The following is a 12,082-nucleotide window of genomic DNA, read 5'->3' on the forward strand; positions in this document are numbered from 1 at the left end:
TCGAGACATGTCCTCACAACTTTGAATCTCAATGTGAAGCGGCGTTGCGTTGATTTTTCTCTGGGAAAATCCCGTCAAATTCCGCCCTCGTGGACCCGCTAATTCAAAAGAGAGCTTTTAAGCCGAAAAAAGCCCGCAACATAGCCATGGCTTCATTGCGCACTCTCCTGCCTCTTGTGGCTTCGAGTTTCTTCTCACAAGCATGGGCAAAGCATGTTCAGTTTGAGCTGGACTTGACATGGCAGAAAGGATCTCCGAACGGGAACGTTCGGGAGATGATTTTCATGAATGATCAGTTCCCGGGCCCTGAGCTGCGCCTAGATCAAGGCGATGATGTGGAGGTTTGTACTCTGTCGAAATTGCCGGGAAGTTTGAGATTCTGATATCGTCACAGTTCATTGTGCATAATCATATGCCTTTCCAAACGTCCATTCATTTTCACGGGATCGAGCAGCTGGGCACTCCATGGTCAGATGGGGTGCCTGGTTTGACGCAGAAGCCCATTCAGCCCGGCCGTAGCTGGACATATCGCTGGACAGCTACTCAGTATGGAACCTACTGGTACCATGCCCACATCAAATCAGAGATGATGGATGGCCTCTACGGGCCGATTTGGATCAAGTAAGACCATGTTCTTGAAAACATTGTGTGATTTCTTCTAACCGACTCAGTCCTTCCCCTGATACCCCCGATCCGTTCCACCTTATCTCCGACAATGCGGAAGATATCGAGGCGATGCGCAAGGCGGAGAAGAATCCGCACTTGATCATCCTCTCAGACTGGGACAAATTGACAGCATCGGAATATCAACAGGCACAGGTTGATAGCCGACTCAATATTGCGTAAGGCCGACCTTGATTCAACCCGCTGGAAATAGCCTCGAAATTTGCTAATTTGAAAACAGATGTATGGACAGTATTCTCGTGAACGGTCGGGGTGCTGTTTACTGCCCTGGCGCCGACAAAATCTCGTCTGTGGAACTGCCGTATCTGCAATCACTTGTCGCCGATGACTCCTTGACGGACAAAGGGTAAGTGACGAGATGACAAACGTGGTCCCAGCTTCGTCCATTCAGAGTTCTGACCTTGACGTGTGCGATTCAGATGCCTGCCCTTTAACTATCAGACTCAAGGTGATTTTCCACCGACGTACCCGGATCGTCTTCCGGAGGGACTTCATTCAGGCTGTGTTCCAACCGACGGGGAGCATGAGATTATCGAAGTTGATCCTCAAGACAAATGGGTTGCCCTCAAGTTCATCAGCGCTGCCTCTTTGAAAGCATTCATGTTCTCTATTGATGAACACCGTATGTGGATCTACGAGGTCGACGGCGGCTACATGGAGCCACTTACTGCGGACAGTGTTCCTCTTTTCCACGGGGAGCGCTACGGTGTAATGCTGAAGCTAGACCAACCGGTGAAAGACTACACCATTCGCGTCCCCGACACGCAGGATGATCAAGTTATCTCAGGCTTCGCCACTCTCCGCTACAAGGGCTCCTCTGGATCCACCTCGGAGCCGTCAAAGCCGTTTGTGGATTATGGCGGGCGGAACACAACGGCGTCGGTGACTAAGTTGGAACCCAAGTTCATTCATCCTTACCCGGCCGTGACCATCCCGCAGACTGCCGACCAGATGGTGAATCTTACTCTGGGTCGGGTTGGGTCCTCCTACACATGGACAGCCGCCGGTGGTGCATTGTATGACGTGATGGCCAACGGGGATGACCCCATCCTGTATGATCTCGACGCCCAGAAGAACCTCGCGGACCAAGTCACCATTCAAACGAAAAATGGGACCTGGGTTGATCTCCTGCTGCAGCTGGGAGAGATGCCGCACACTTCCAGTACCCAAGCCCCACATGTGATGCACAAGCACTCCAACAAGGCTTACATCCTGGGTGTTGGACCAGGTATCTTCCAATGGTCCAGCACTGAGGAAGCCATGAAGGAGCACCCGGAGCTGTTCCATCTCGAGAACCCGCAACGACGTGATACTTTTGTCACCATCAGCCCCCAAGGAGGTCCTATCTGGATGATGTTACGATATCAGGTGGTCAACCCTGGCCCATTCATTCTCCACTGTCACATTGAGACCCACTTGAGCAACGGCATGGCCATCGCTTTGCTGGACGGCATTGATGAGTGGCCTCAAGTCCCCGCAGGTGTGGACCAAAGCCCCCATGCCCATAGAAACTGATCTGTGAATGGAGTTGGCTATTGTCGAGTCGGATGGCTCCCTCGGGGTTGCCGTGTCTGTCACATGCGTGTGTGTGTGTGTTTCATCATGTATTTCCTCGCCTATCGGTTGAGTAGATGATGCTCCGGCGTGTCATTGACTCGTGATAGATAGTTTTACAGCCCATCTTGTCTCTGTCGCGCGAGATCTTTGAGATGGGAGGTCTCGTTGTTTGGTCGCCGCGGCTTCTCTGACGCCGCTACGTCCTGGTTCCCCCTTTTCGTTGAGTTTCATGTTGTTCATGTACAGTAAATCTAGTTAATTATCAATTTCATTCATTTTGCACGTTCATTCGCCCTCTCGTTATGCTCGCCAATCCGTGTTGACAAAGTTTCTGATTGTTCACCGGGTTGCGACATTGCATCGATCCCCCCTTTCACCGATCGTCGCGAGTCCCTCATTAGAGTTTCCTGCATGCTTTTCGAAATCTGGTGGCTTGCGGTCCGCAGCCGCCGATCATCACGATCCGACCTTCCACCATCGACGTCCGATCCACTCGGCCAAAGCTTATCTCGTGATCCAGTTGATTTGATCCGCAGAAATTAGGTGCATGGGGAGGGGAGGGGAGTCTGCTGAGAAGCATCGTGATCTTTGTTACAGATTTTGAGAGTCAGACATGCAGTCAAACAAGTCTGTCTTCCAATGTGGCTGGGGTCCACTTGCAGAGCCAGCTCAATGCAGCTCTGGTATGTACAACCACGAGAGCGGATCCTCGCTCTCCAGGCTTCAGAGCCCCGACCGCTCTCCCAGCCTTCCTGCAGTATTTCTAGAAGATGATCGACAAGGCAGCACGCCGTGTTCATGGTGCTCGGTCCAAGCGCATGGTCGCTTTGTGCTTCTGTCGAACTAAGCTCTCGTCCACAGATGGAGTCATGACGTAGAAGCACGCTTTTTTTCACATCATGACAGGATCCATCAGCTCAAGTACAGCGTCTAGAACTGATCCATTGTTTCTATTGCTCACCTTGACTTCATCGCGTGTGCCGTTACATCCCACGAACACCGGCGGTGCGTCAAAACAATCTGGCGGCATGTGACTCAGATAACCAGAACTCCCTCGCACTCGTATTTGGAAAGGGGGTTTTTTTACTTCTTTTTTATTTTATTTTTATTGTTATTATTATGATTATAATTATTACTACTATTATTATTGTGATTAGGGGTTTTGATTTTCTGCCGGTGGTTTTTCCAAATTGTCCCTCTCTTGTCAATCCTGACGGAGCTCTGGTGGAGTTCGGGTTTAGAATCAGCATCTCAAGTAAATTCTGTCGAATATCGCGAGAGAGATCCAGGGTCCAGAGGGTGGAAAAAGGGTGTGCCTGTTCAAGGACAGGAATAACTTCCTCCTGCGCCCCTATGAGAGGGTGGCAGGTACGAGGCAGGTCCAAAGGGGGAGTCTAGGGCAAGCAGGTCACATGACTCGACTCGTGGTCCTCGCGCGTGTAACCCTGCCGAATGCGGTGATCGACAACCGTCCTGTCAGTGCAACTATTTTGAGCAATTCCCCATGCGGAGCCAGAGATCCTCGAGATGTTACCTGCCTGCACCAAAATCCCACGGACTGCATCGTCACTAGTCCGCAAACAGCTGTCCTGCAGTGCAGCAGCTCCGAGGACCTGCCCTGCGGCTGCGCTCCTCTGTGAGCCCTGAGCAGGGTCTAGCCCCGAATCTAGGGATTATTTCATTATAGGTGAATCCTTGCCTGGCGGTGTCTTATCCCCACGGGCGCGGAAAATGACCTTGCAGGTTTGCCTGATCGACGACCACGGTAACCGTATCATTGGTTAGTCTTTCACGACCTTGAATTATCCTCTGAGCACCGGTCTATCCAGGCAGTCATGCAATCGGTTGCAAACCCATGGAATGATCGGTCAAGTCATACCACCCATACCGTACCTCGAATGGCCATGCAAAACAGGGATATCTCGAGCGATCGAAGGCCTTCCCTCTTGTTGCCAAGATTTTCCATGAATCGATGATGTCCTTAGGTATGAGACGGCCCCACCCCAAGGAAGGTCTCCCGTCGGTCGTTGCTTGTATAAAGAACATGTCCCACAGAGACACCTCTTTCTGGACAATCATCTCTCAACTTTGTTATCAACAACGGACTTCCTTCTTTGGCTAGTAGTCACTACTGACCTGAAGATGGAGAGCCCCAGTCGTGTGTATCTCTTCGGAGATCAGACTGCCGACTTCGACTCGGGCCTTCGCCGTCTCCTCCAAGCCAAGAATGACACTCTTGTCATTTCTTTCTTTCAAAAGTGCCACCATGCGATACGCAAAGAGATCAGCGCCTTGGCACCCTCTCAGCGACAAGTCTTCCCGCGTTTTACCAGCCTCGTCGATTTGTTGGCGCGTTATCGTGAATTTGGTCCCAACCCAGCTTTGGAGGGGGCCCTGACTACGATTTACCAATTGGGCTGCTTCATCCAGTAAGTTCGGCTGTACTATTCCATGCTATCCGCACTGTCTCCCAGATACTCATGAATTGTGTAGCTACCATGGCGACCTGGGCCACGAATATCCCTCCAAGTCCAACAGTATCATTCTTGGCATTTGCACAGGTCAGCTGGCCTCGGCCGCTGTGAGTTCCTCCAAAACGGTGGGAGAATTAATTCCAGTTGCTGTTGAAACAGCTGTCTTGGCTCTGAGACTGGGGTCGTGCGTCATCAAAGTCCGTGAATTGGTGGAGGAGAACAATGCCTCCCAAAGCTGGTCTGTTCTTACTTCAGGAATTCGCCAAGAAGATGCCGACCAGCTTATCAACGAGTTCAGCTCGGCCAACGTAAGTTATGTCCTGGCAAAAATGTATCTCAGCAGACACTGATTTTTCCTGCAGAGTTTGCCAACTGCTTCTAAGCCTTGGATCAGCGCTGTGAGTCCAAACAGCCTAACTATCAGCGCAGCACCGAGTGTGCTCGCCAAGTTTATTGAGACGTCTTTGCCCAAGGAGTCTAAGCCATCAAGAGCCCCAATCCACGGTCCGTACCACGCGCCGCATCTCTATGATGCTAGAGACGTTGAGCGAATCATGGAGTCATGGCCGGCGGACAAGTTTTCGAAATATACGCCCCAGATTCCTCTATTATCCTGCGAGACTGGGGATCACCTTGTCGCAGACACATTGACAGATGCTCTGAAACAGTCCCTGAGACAAATCATCATGCGCCAACTCTGCTGGGACAAAGTTATCGACTCCTGTGCAAAGATACTCAAACAAGTGACTTCCGAATGTGTTTTGTGCCCGGTCTCCAGCACTGCGACGCAAAGTCTGTACAACTCACTGAAGAAGGCTGGCATTGTCAACCTTGAAGTTGTGGGCAATATCGGCGATGTGAAGAAGGACACCGAGAGAGTGAACAGCAGTGGCCGTTCCGACCAGTCAAAGATTGCCATCATCGGTTTGTCCGGTCGCTTCCCTGAGGCCCAGGATACGGAAGCATTCTGGGATTTGTTGTATAAGGGACTCGACGTCCATCGTGAAGTACCCCCTGACCGTTGGGATGTGGAGGCTCACGTCGACATGGAGGGCAACAAAAGGAATACCAGCAAAGTCCAATATGGTTGCTGGATCCGAGAACCTGGTCTGTTTGACCCTCGGTTCTTCAATATGTCACCTCGAGAGGCTCTTCAAGCCGATCCCGCTCAGCGTCTTGCCCTTCTCACTGCCTACGAAGCTTTTGAGATGGCAGGTTTCATTCCCGACAGCACTCCCTCTACCCAGAAGAATAGAGTCGGCGTCTTCTATGGAATGACAAGTGATGACTACCGTGAGATCAACAGTGGGCAGGATATCGACACCTACTTCATTCCCGGCGGAAACCGAGCTTTCACTCCCGGCCGGATCAACTATTACTTCAAGTTCAGTGGCCCCAGCGTAAGTGTCGACACCGCTTGCTCCTCCAGTCTTGCTGCAATTCATGTCGCCTGCAACTCGCTCTGGCGGAATGAATGCGACTCTGCCGTTGCCGGTGGTGTGAACATTCTTACCAATCCCGACAACCACGCCGGTCTTGACCGCGGTCACTTCCTTTCCCGCACAGGAAATTGCACTACCTTCGACGATGGCGCTGACGGCTACTGCCGGGCCGATGGCATTGGGTCTGTTGTATTGAAGAGATTGGAGGATGCCCAAGCTGACAATGATCCTATCTATGGTGTCATTGCTGGTGCATACACGAATCACTCGGCGGAGGCTGTGTCCATTACTAGACCTCATGCTGGCGCCCAGGCATTCATTTTCGATAAGCTTCTCAACGAAAATGACTATGACCCGAAAGAGGTCAGCTATATTGAAATGCACGGCACGGGGACGCAGGCCGGTGATGCTGTGGAAATGACCTCGGTCCTCGATGTCTTTGCCCCTGACTATCGCCGTGGACCCAGTCAATCACTTCACCTTGGTTCTGCCAAGTCCAACATTGGTCACGGAGAGTCTGCTTCCGGGGTCTGTGCCTTGTTGAAGGTGTTGATGATGATGCGCAAGAACACCATTCCTCCCCACTGTGGTATCAAGACGAAAATCAACCACAACTTCCCAACCGATCTCGCACAGCGCAACGTCCACATTGCCCTCAAGCCAACTCCATGGAATCGACCCGAAGGTGGCAAGCGCAAGACCTTCGTCAACAACTTTTCGGCAGCTGGCGGAAACACCGCTCTTCTCATGGAAGACGGCCCCCTGCATCAAAGGACCGGAACTGACCCTCGAACCTTCCACACTATCGCAGTCTCTGCGCGCTCCCAATCAGCTTTGAAAAACAACATCAGCGCGCTTGTGCAGTACATTGACAAGAAGAAAGGCATGTTCAACTTGAACGAGTCCAGTCTTCTCGGCGACTTGGCTTACACTACCACTGCGCGACGTATTCATCACAACTTCCGTGTCACTGCCACGGGAGCATCACTGGAGGAGATTCGAGACTCGTTGAACTCAAGCGCAAACCGCGAGACGCTTTCGCCTGTCCCCTCAGTGGCCCCAGGCATTGGATTTATTTTCACTGGACAAGGTGCGCAGTACGCTGGAATGGGCAAAGACCTCTTCCACCACAACAAGCAGTTCCGCGACAATGTTGAGCACCTGGATCGTATTGCTCTAAGCCACGGCTTCCCATCTATCATGCCTCTCATTGATGGGAGTGTTCCAGTTGAAGAGCTTAATCCTGTCGTTACGCAACTAGGCACTACATGCTTGCAGATGGCTCTCACCAAGCTTTGGATTTCTCTTGGCGTGACACCATCCTTTGTCCTCGGCCACAGCTTAGGCGAATATGCTGCACTCAACGCCGCCGGGATTCTCACTAATAGTGACACAATTTTCCTTGCTGGTCGCCGTGCTCAGTTGCTTACGGAACAATGCAAAGTGGGAACTCATGCCATGCTGGCTGTCAAGTCGTCTGTCGCCCAAGTCAAGCAGTTCCTTGATGATGGAGCTGCTGAGATCGCTTGCATAAATGCACCTAGCGAAACTGTCATTAGTGGCGCGGTTGGCAAGATCGAGCAACTCGCAGAGAAACTCACGAATGAAGGCTTCAAAGCTACCAAGCTGAAAGTTCCTTTCGCCTTCCATTCCGCCCAGGTGGAGCCCATACTTGAGAGCCTCGCAGAGATTGCCCAGGGCGTGATTTTCCGCAAGCCCACCATTCCCTATGTGTCAGCCTTGTTGGGTAATGTGATTGACGAATCAAATGCTCACATGCTCGAGGCGAGCTACCTGACTCGCCACTGCCGGGAGACAGTCAATTTCCTCGGCGCTCTTGAAGCAACACGCCATGCGAGCCTCATGAACGACAAGTCCCTTTGGGTTGAGATTGGATCTCACCCTGTGTGCTCTGGTATGGTGAAATCAACTTTCGGGCCCCAGGCAGCCACCATTCCCTCCCTTCGTCGGCAGGAGGACACTTGGAAGGTCTTTTCAAACAGCCTATCGGCGCTCTACACGTCGGGCATTGAGTTGCAGTGGAAGGAGTATCACCAAGACTTCAGCACTACGCATGAGGTCCTTGACTTGCCTTCGTACAAGTGGGATCTCAAGAATTACTGGATCCCGTACAGAAACAATTTCTGTCTCACCAAGGGCGCACCCGTTGAATCAAAGGCCGAGGTCGCACCAATGACAACCTTCATTTCCACTGCGGCTCAGAGAGTCCTCGAGACTACCTCTGACGCTAATTCCGCTAGCGTCTTGATTGAGAACGACATTGCTGATCCTGAATTAAACCGTGTGATTCAGGGACACAAGGTCAACGGGGCTGCCCTCTGCCCGTCGGTAAGTTTCATTGTGAAGTCTCAATAGTTGCATCTCGCCCATACTAACATGATTTCCAGTCCCTCTACGCGGACATCGCGCAGACATTGGCAGAGTTCTTGGTTGATAAATACAAGCCTGAGTGGAAGGACCGTGGCTTTGACGTTTGTGATGTGGTTGTTCCTAAGCCATTGATTGCGAAAGGTGGGAAGCAACTTTTCCGGGTCTCTGCTACCGCGACCTGGGCAGAAGAGAGTGCCAAGATGCAGATTTGGTCCGTCACCCCTGAGGGTAAGAAAATTCTCGACCACGCCAGCTGCACCATCAAATTCTTCGACACCGCTGCAGCTGCAACTGAATGGAAACGCAGTGCCTATCTCATCAAGAGAAGCATTGAACACCTCAAGCAGAGCACAGAAAGTGGACAAGCCCACCGGATGAAGCGTGGAATGGTTTACAAGCTCTTCAGCACTTTGGTTGAGTATGATGAGAACTACAAATCCATTCAGGAAGTCATTCTTGATAGCGAGCAACACGAGGCCACTGCCTTGGTCAAGCTCCAAGCCTCCCCTGGAAACTTCCACCGCAACCCGTTCTGGATCGACAGCTTTGGTCATCTTTCTGGTTTCATCATGAACGCAAGCGACGCCACAGATTCCAAGAACACGGTTTACGTCAATCACGGATGGGAATCCATGCGGTGCTTGAAAAAGTTTGATCCCAATGTCACATACCGCACTTATGTTCGCATGCAGCCTTGGCAAAATGCGATCTTCGCCGGTGATGTCTACGTCTTCGACGGTGATGACATTGTCGCCGTATACGGCGGTGTACAGGTATGCAAACATGCAAACACTCCCCATTTCGAGCATACTTTCTTGCTAATCTGGATTCAAATAGTTCCAAGCTTTGTCTCGAAAGATCCTGGATACTGCTTTGCCTCCAGCAGGTGGCTCTGCTGCTAAGCCTGTCTCTGCTGCCGCTGCGAAGGCTCGCCCTGCTCCAATTGATGTGAAGAAGTCTCGCGCCCCTGAGGCAAAGAATCTTCAGAAGTCTTCGCCCAAGTCGGCTGGATCAAGCATAATCTCGAAAGCTCTCAACATTCTCGCCGAGGAGGTTGGACTGTCCACCTCTGAGATGACGGATGACTTAAACTTTGCAGACTACGGAGTCGACTCGTTACTCTCGCTCACAGTCACAGGCCGTTATCGTGAAGAAATTGGCCTGGACCTGGATTCAAGTGTCTTCGTTGACCAACCAACTATAAAAGATTTCAAGCAAATGCTGGCTCGGATAGGCCCGGCTGACAGCAGCAGTGATGGATCGATCAGTGATGCTGGCATCTCCTCTTCGGATTCTTCCACTGATATCTCGACCCCAAACTCAAGCGGTCTGCCAACCCCTTCGAACGAAAAGACTGTGACTCTTGAACAGAACGATACCATGAAGGAAATCCGCGCCATTCTTGCTGAAGAGATTGGGGTAGAGCCCGAGGAGCTCCGAGGCGATGCCAATCTCGGGGAGATGGGTCTGGATTCATTGATGTCACTCACAGTCCTGGGCAAAATTCGCGAGACTCTCGACATGGAGCTCTCTGGGGAATTCTTCATCGAGAATCAAACTCTTGATGAGGTTGAGATTGCCTTGGACCTGAAGCCAAAGTCCCCCACACCCCAAATGCTCAAGCTGCCAGAGCAGATTGATATGATTGCTGCAGCACCTTCTCGAACTCTGATCCAACATCCCCCTGCCACATCAATTCTACTCCAGGGTAACCCAAAGACTGCGACCCAGAAGTTGTTCCTTTTCCCTGATGGATCTGGCTCTGCAACTTCCTATGCCACGATCCCGGGTATCTCCCCGGACGTCTGTGTTTATGGCTTGAATTGTCCTTACATGCGCACGCCCGAGAAGCTCAACTTCCCCCTTCAAGAGCTCACATTCCCCTATGTTGCAGAAATCAGACGCCGACAGCCAACCGGACCTTACAATTTCGGTGGATGGTCCGCTGGTGGTATCTGTGCCTATGATGCTGCTCGACACCTCATCTTCGAGGAAGGCGAGCGTGTTGAGCGCCTGCTTCTTCTCGACTCTCCATTCCCAATCGGTCTTGAGAAGCTACCCCGTCGCCTTTACAGATTCTTCGACTCCATCGGCCTCTTTGGCGAAGGCAAAGCCCCTCCTCCCAAGTGGTTGCTTCCCCACTTCCTTGCCTTTATCGACTCACTGGACGCCTACAAAGCTTCTCCCTTCCCCTTCAATGACGAGAAGCAGGCAGAGAAGATTCCCAAGACCTTCATGGTGTGGGCGAAGGATGGAGTGTGCAACAAGCCCAGTGATCCTCGCCCAGAGCCCGCAGAGGATGGAAGCCCTGACCCTCGCGAGATGCAGTGGCTATTGAACAACCGAACCGACCTTGGGCCCAATGGCTGGGACACCCTTGTTGGACCCAAGAATGTTGGAGGCATCACAGTCATGGAAGAAGCCAACCACTTCACAATGACCCAGGGTGCGAAGGCCAAGGAATTGGCAGCGTTCATTGCTAGTGCCATGAGCTCCTGTTGATTAACATGTATACTGATCCTGATTTTTCTCTCAAGCCCTTCACTGTCTGTTTGCTGTTCGTGGATTTCCTTTCGCGTTTGGCTTTTTGTACCCACAAAGGAGTTGGAGGTGCCTTTCCCGCGAATTCTTTGTCCTTGCTCAATTTGTTTTCACCAAGGCTGCGATTTATCTAGATATTTCTTTCTTTCTTTTTGTTTATTTCAACCTTATATAATACATACATGCCGCAGTTCAGTCAAATACATCATCCATGTTCTTATTCAAGCACGTGGACTCCTCGGAAATTATAGCATTGAAGGCCTCCTTGCTTTTGTACCCTCGACTTTAGGACTAGTCAGCATCTGGATTGTACAAGGCACCTTCCTGGGCAAAATCTCAAGTGCACTGTACGTCGGTGCAAACCCAGAACTAGAGGTATATGGAGTTGAGACTGATTCCAGGCAACAAACTCCATCAGTCTGATTTGGTACTTTACCCAGTATTAGAGGCCCGATGAAACAAGCATTTAGGCTCGAGGCTACCACCGTAGAATGAGAAACTCCCATATTTATGTACGCATTTACGCATTCTTAGATGAGACTTGAGGCCCAGCAGCTGGAAATGCCAGACATATTGATACAAGAAAGATCCTACAATGGATGGGTTTACTTGACCGGATAGTAGCCATGGACTCCTGTCCCGGTCGCTAGCAAGGACTCTTAGTAGTCAGCTCCAAGGGGGGAAAACCCTGGTACTACATAACTCCCTTAGCCGAGCCATCGTAGGTTGCTTTCTATGAATTTCCAGGACTCGGATGTTCAACCTACACGGAGGAGCAATAGATAAAGACGAGGTGGAGTGGAATGGTGGAATGGTGGAATGAAACCTCGACCTACCATGCTTAATTATGACTGTATGGACAGTCATGAGCGTGAACCTAGCGTTACCCATAATTTCCACCCAGGGTCCGAAGATGATAAACGGAACATCATGAATGGAATAGGAAAAGAGGAAAAAAAGGGGTTACATTGAATATGATAGATTCATGCAAGG

The 12,082-nt window shown here is 51.1% G+C and overlaps 2 protein-coding genes across 2 annotated transcripts; both read left to right on the forward strand.

The window, feature by feature from the left end:
• Positions 1–146: 146 nt before the first annotated feature.
• Positions 147–2,199, forward strand: POX_a00498 (Laccase abr2; the record flags this gene model as incomplete). Its single annotated transcript, XM_050109439.1, has 5 exons — positions 147–341; positions 395–621; positions 672–842; positions 905–1,030; positions 1,104–2,199. The coding sequence occupies 5 exons, from the start codon at positions 147–149 to the stop codon at positions 2,197–2,199; spliced, it is 1,815 nt and encodes a 604-aa protein (XP_049973207.1).
• A 2,184-nt stretch (positions 2,200–4,383) lies between these two features.
• On the forward strand, positions 4,384–11,050 carry POX_a00499 (Conidial yellow pigment biosynthesis polyketide synthase; the record flags this gene model as incomplete). Its single annotated transcript, XM_050109440.1, has 5 exons — positions 4,384–4,670; positions 4,735–5,023; positions 5,078–8,506; positions 8,566–9,321; positions 9,386–11,050. The coding sequence occupies 5 exons, from the start codon at positions 4,384–4,386 to the stop codon at positions 11,048–11,050; spliced, it is 6,426 nt and encodes a 2,141-aa protein (XP_049973208.1).
• Between the last annotated feature and the right edge of the window lie 1,032 nt (positions 11,051–12,082).

Source organism: Penicillium oxalicum, chromosome I (assembly GCF_001723175.1).
Source record: "Penicillium oxalicum strain HP7-1 chromosome I, whole genome shotgun sequence".
NCBI lineage: Eukaryota > Fungi > Ascomycota > Eurotiomycetes > Eurotiales > Aspergillaceae > Penicillium > Penicillium oxalicum.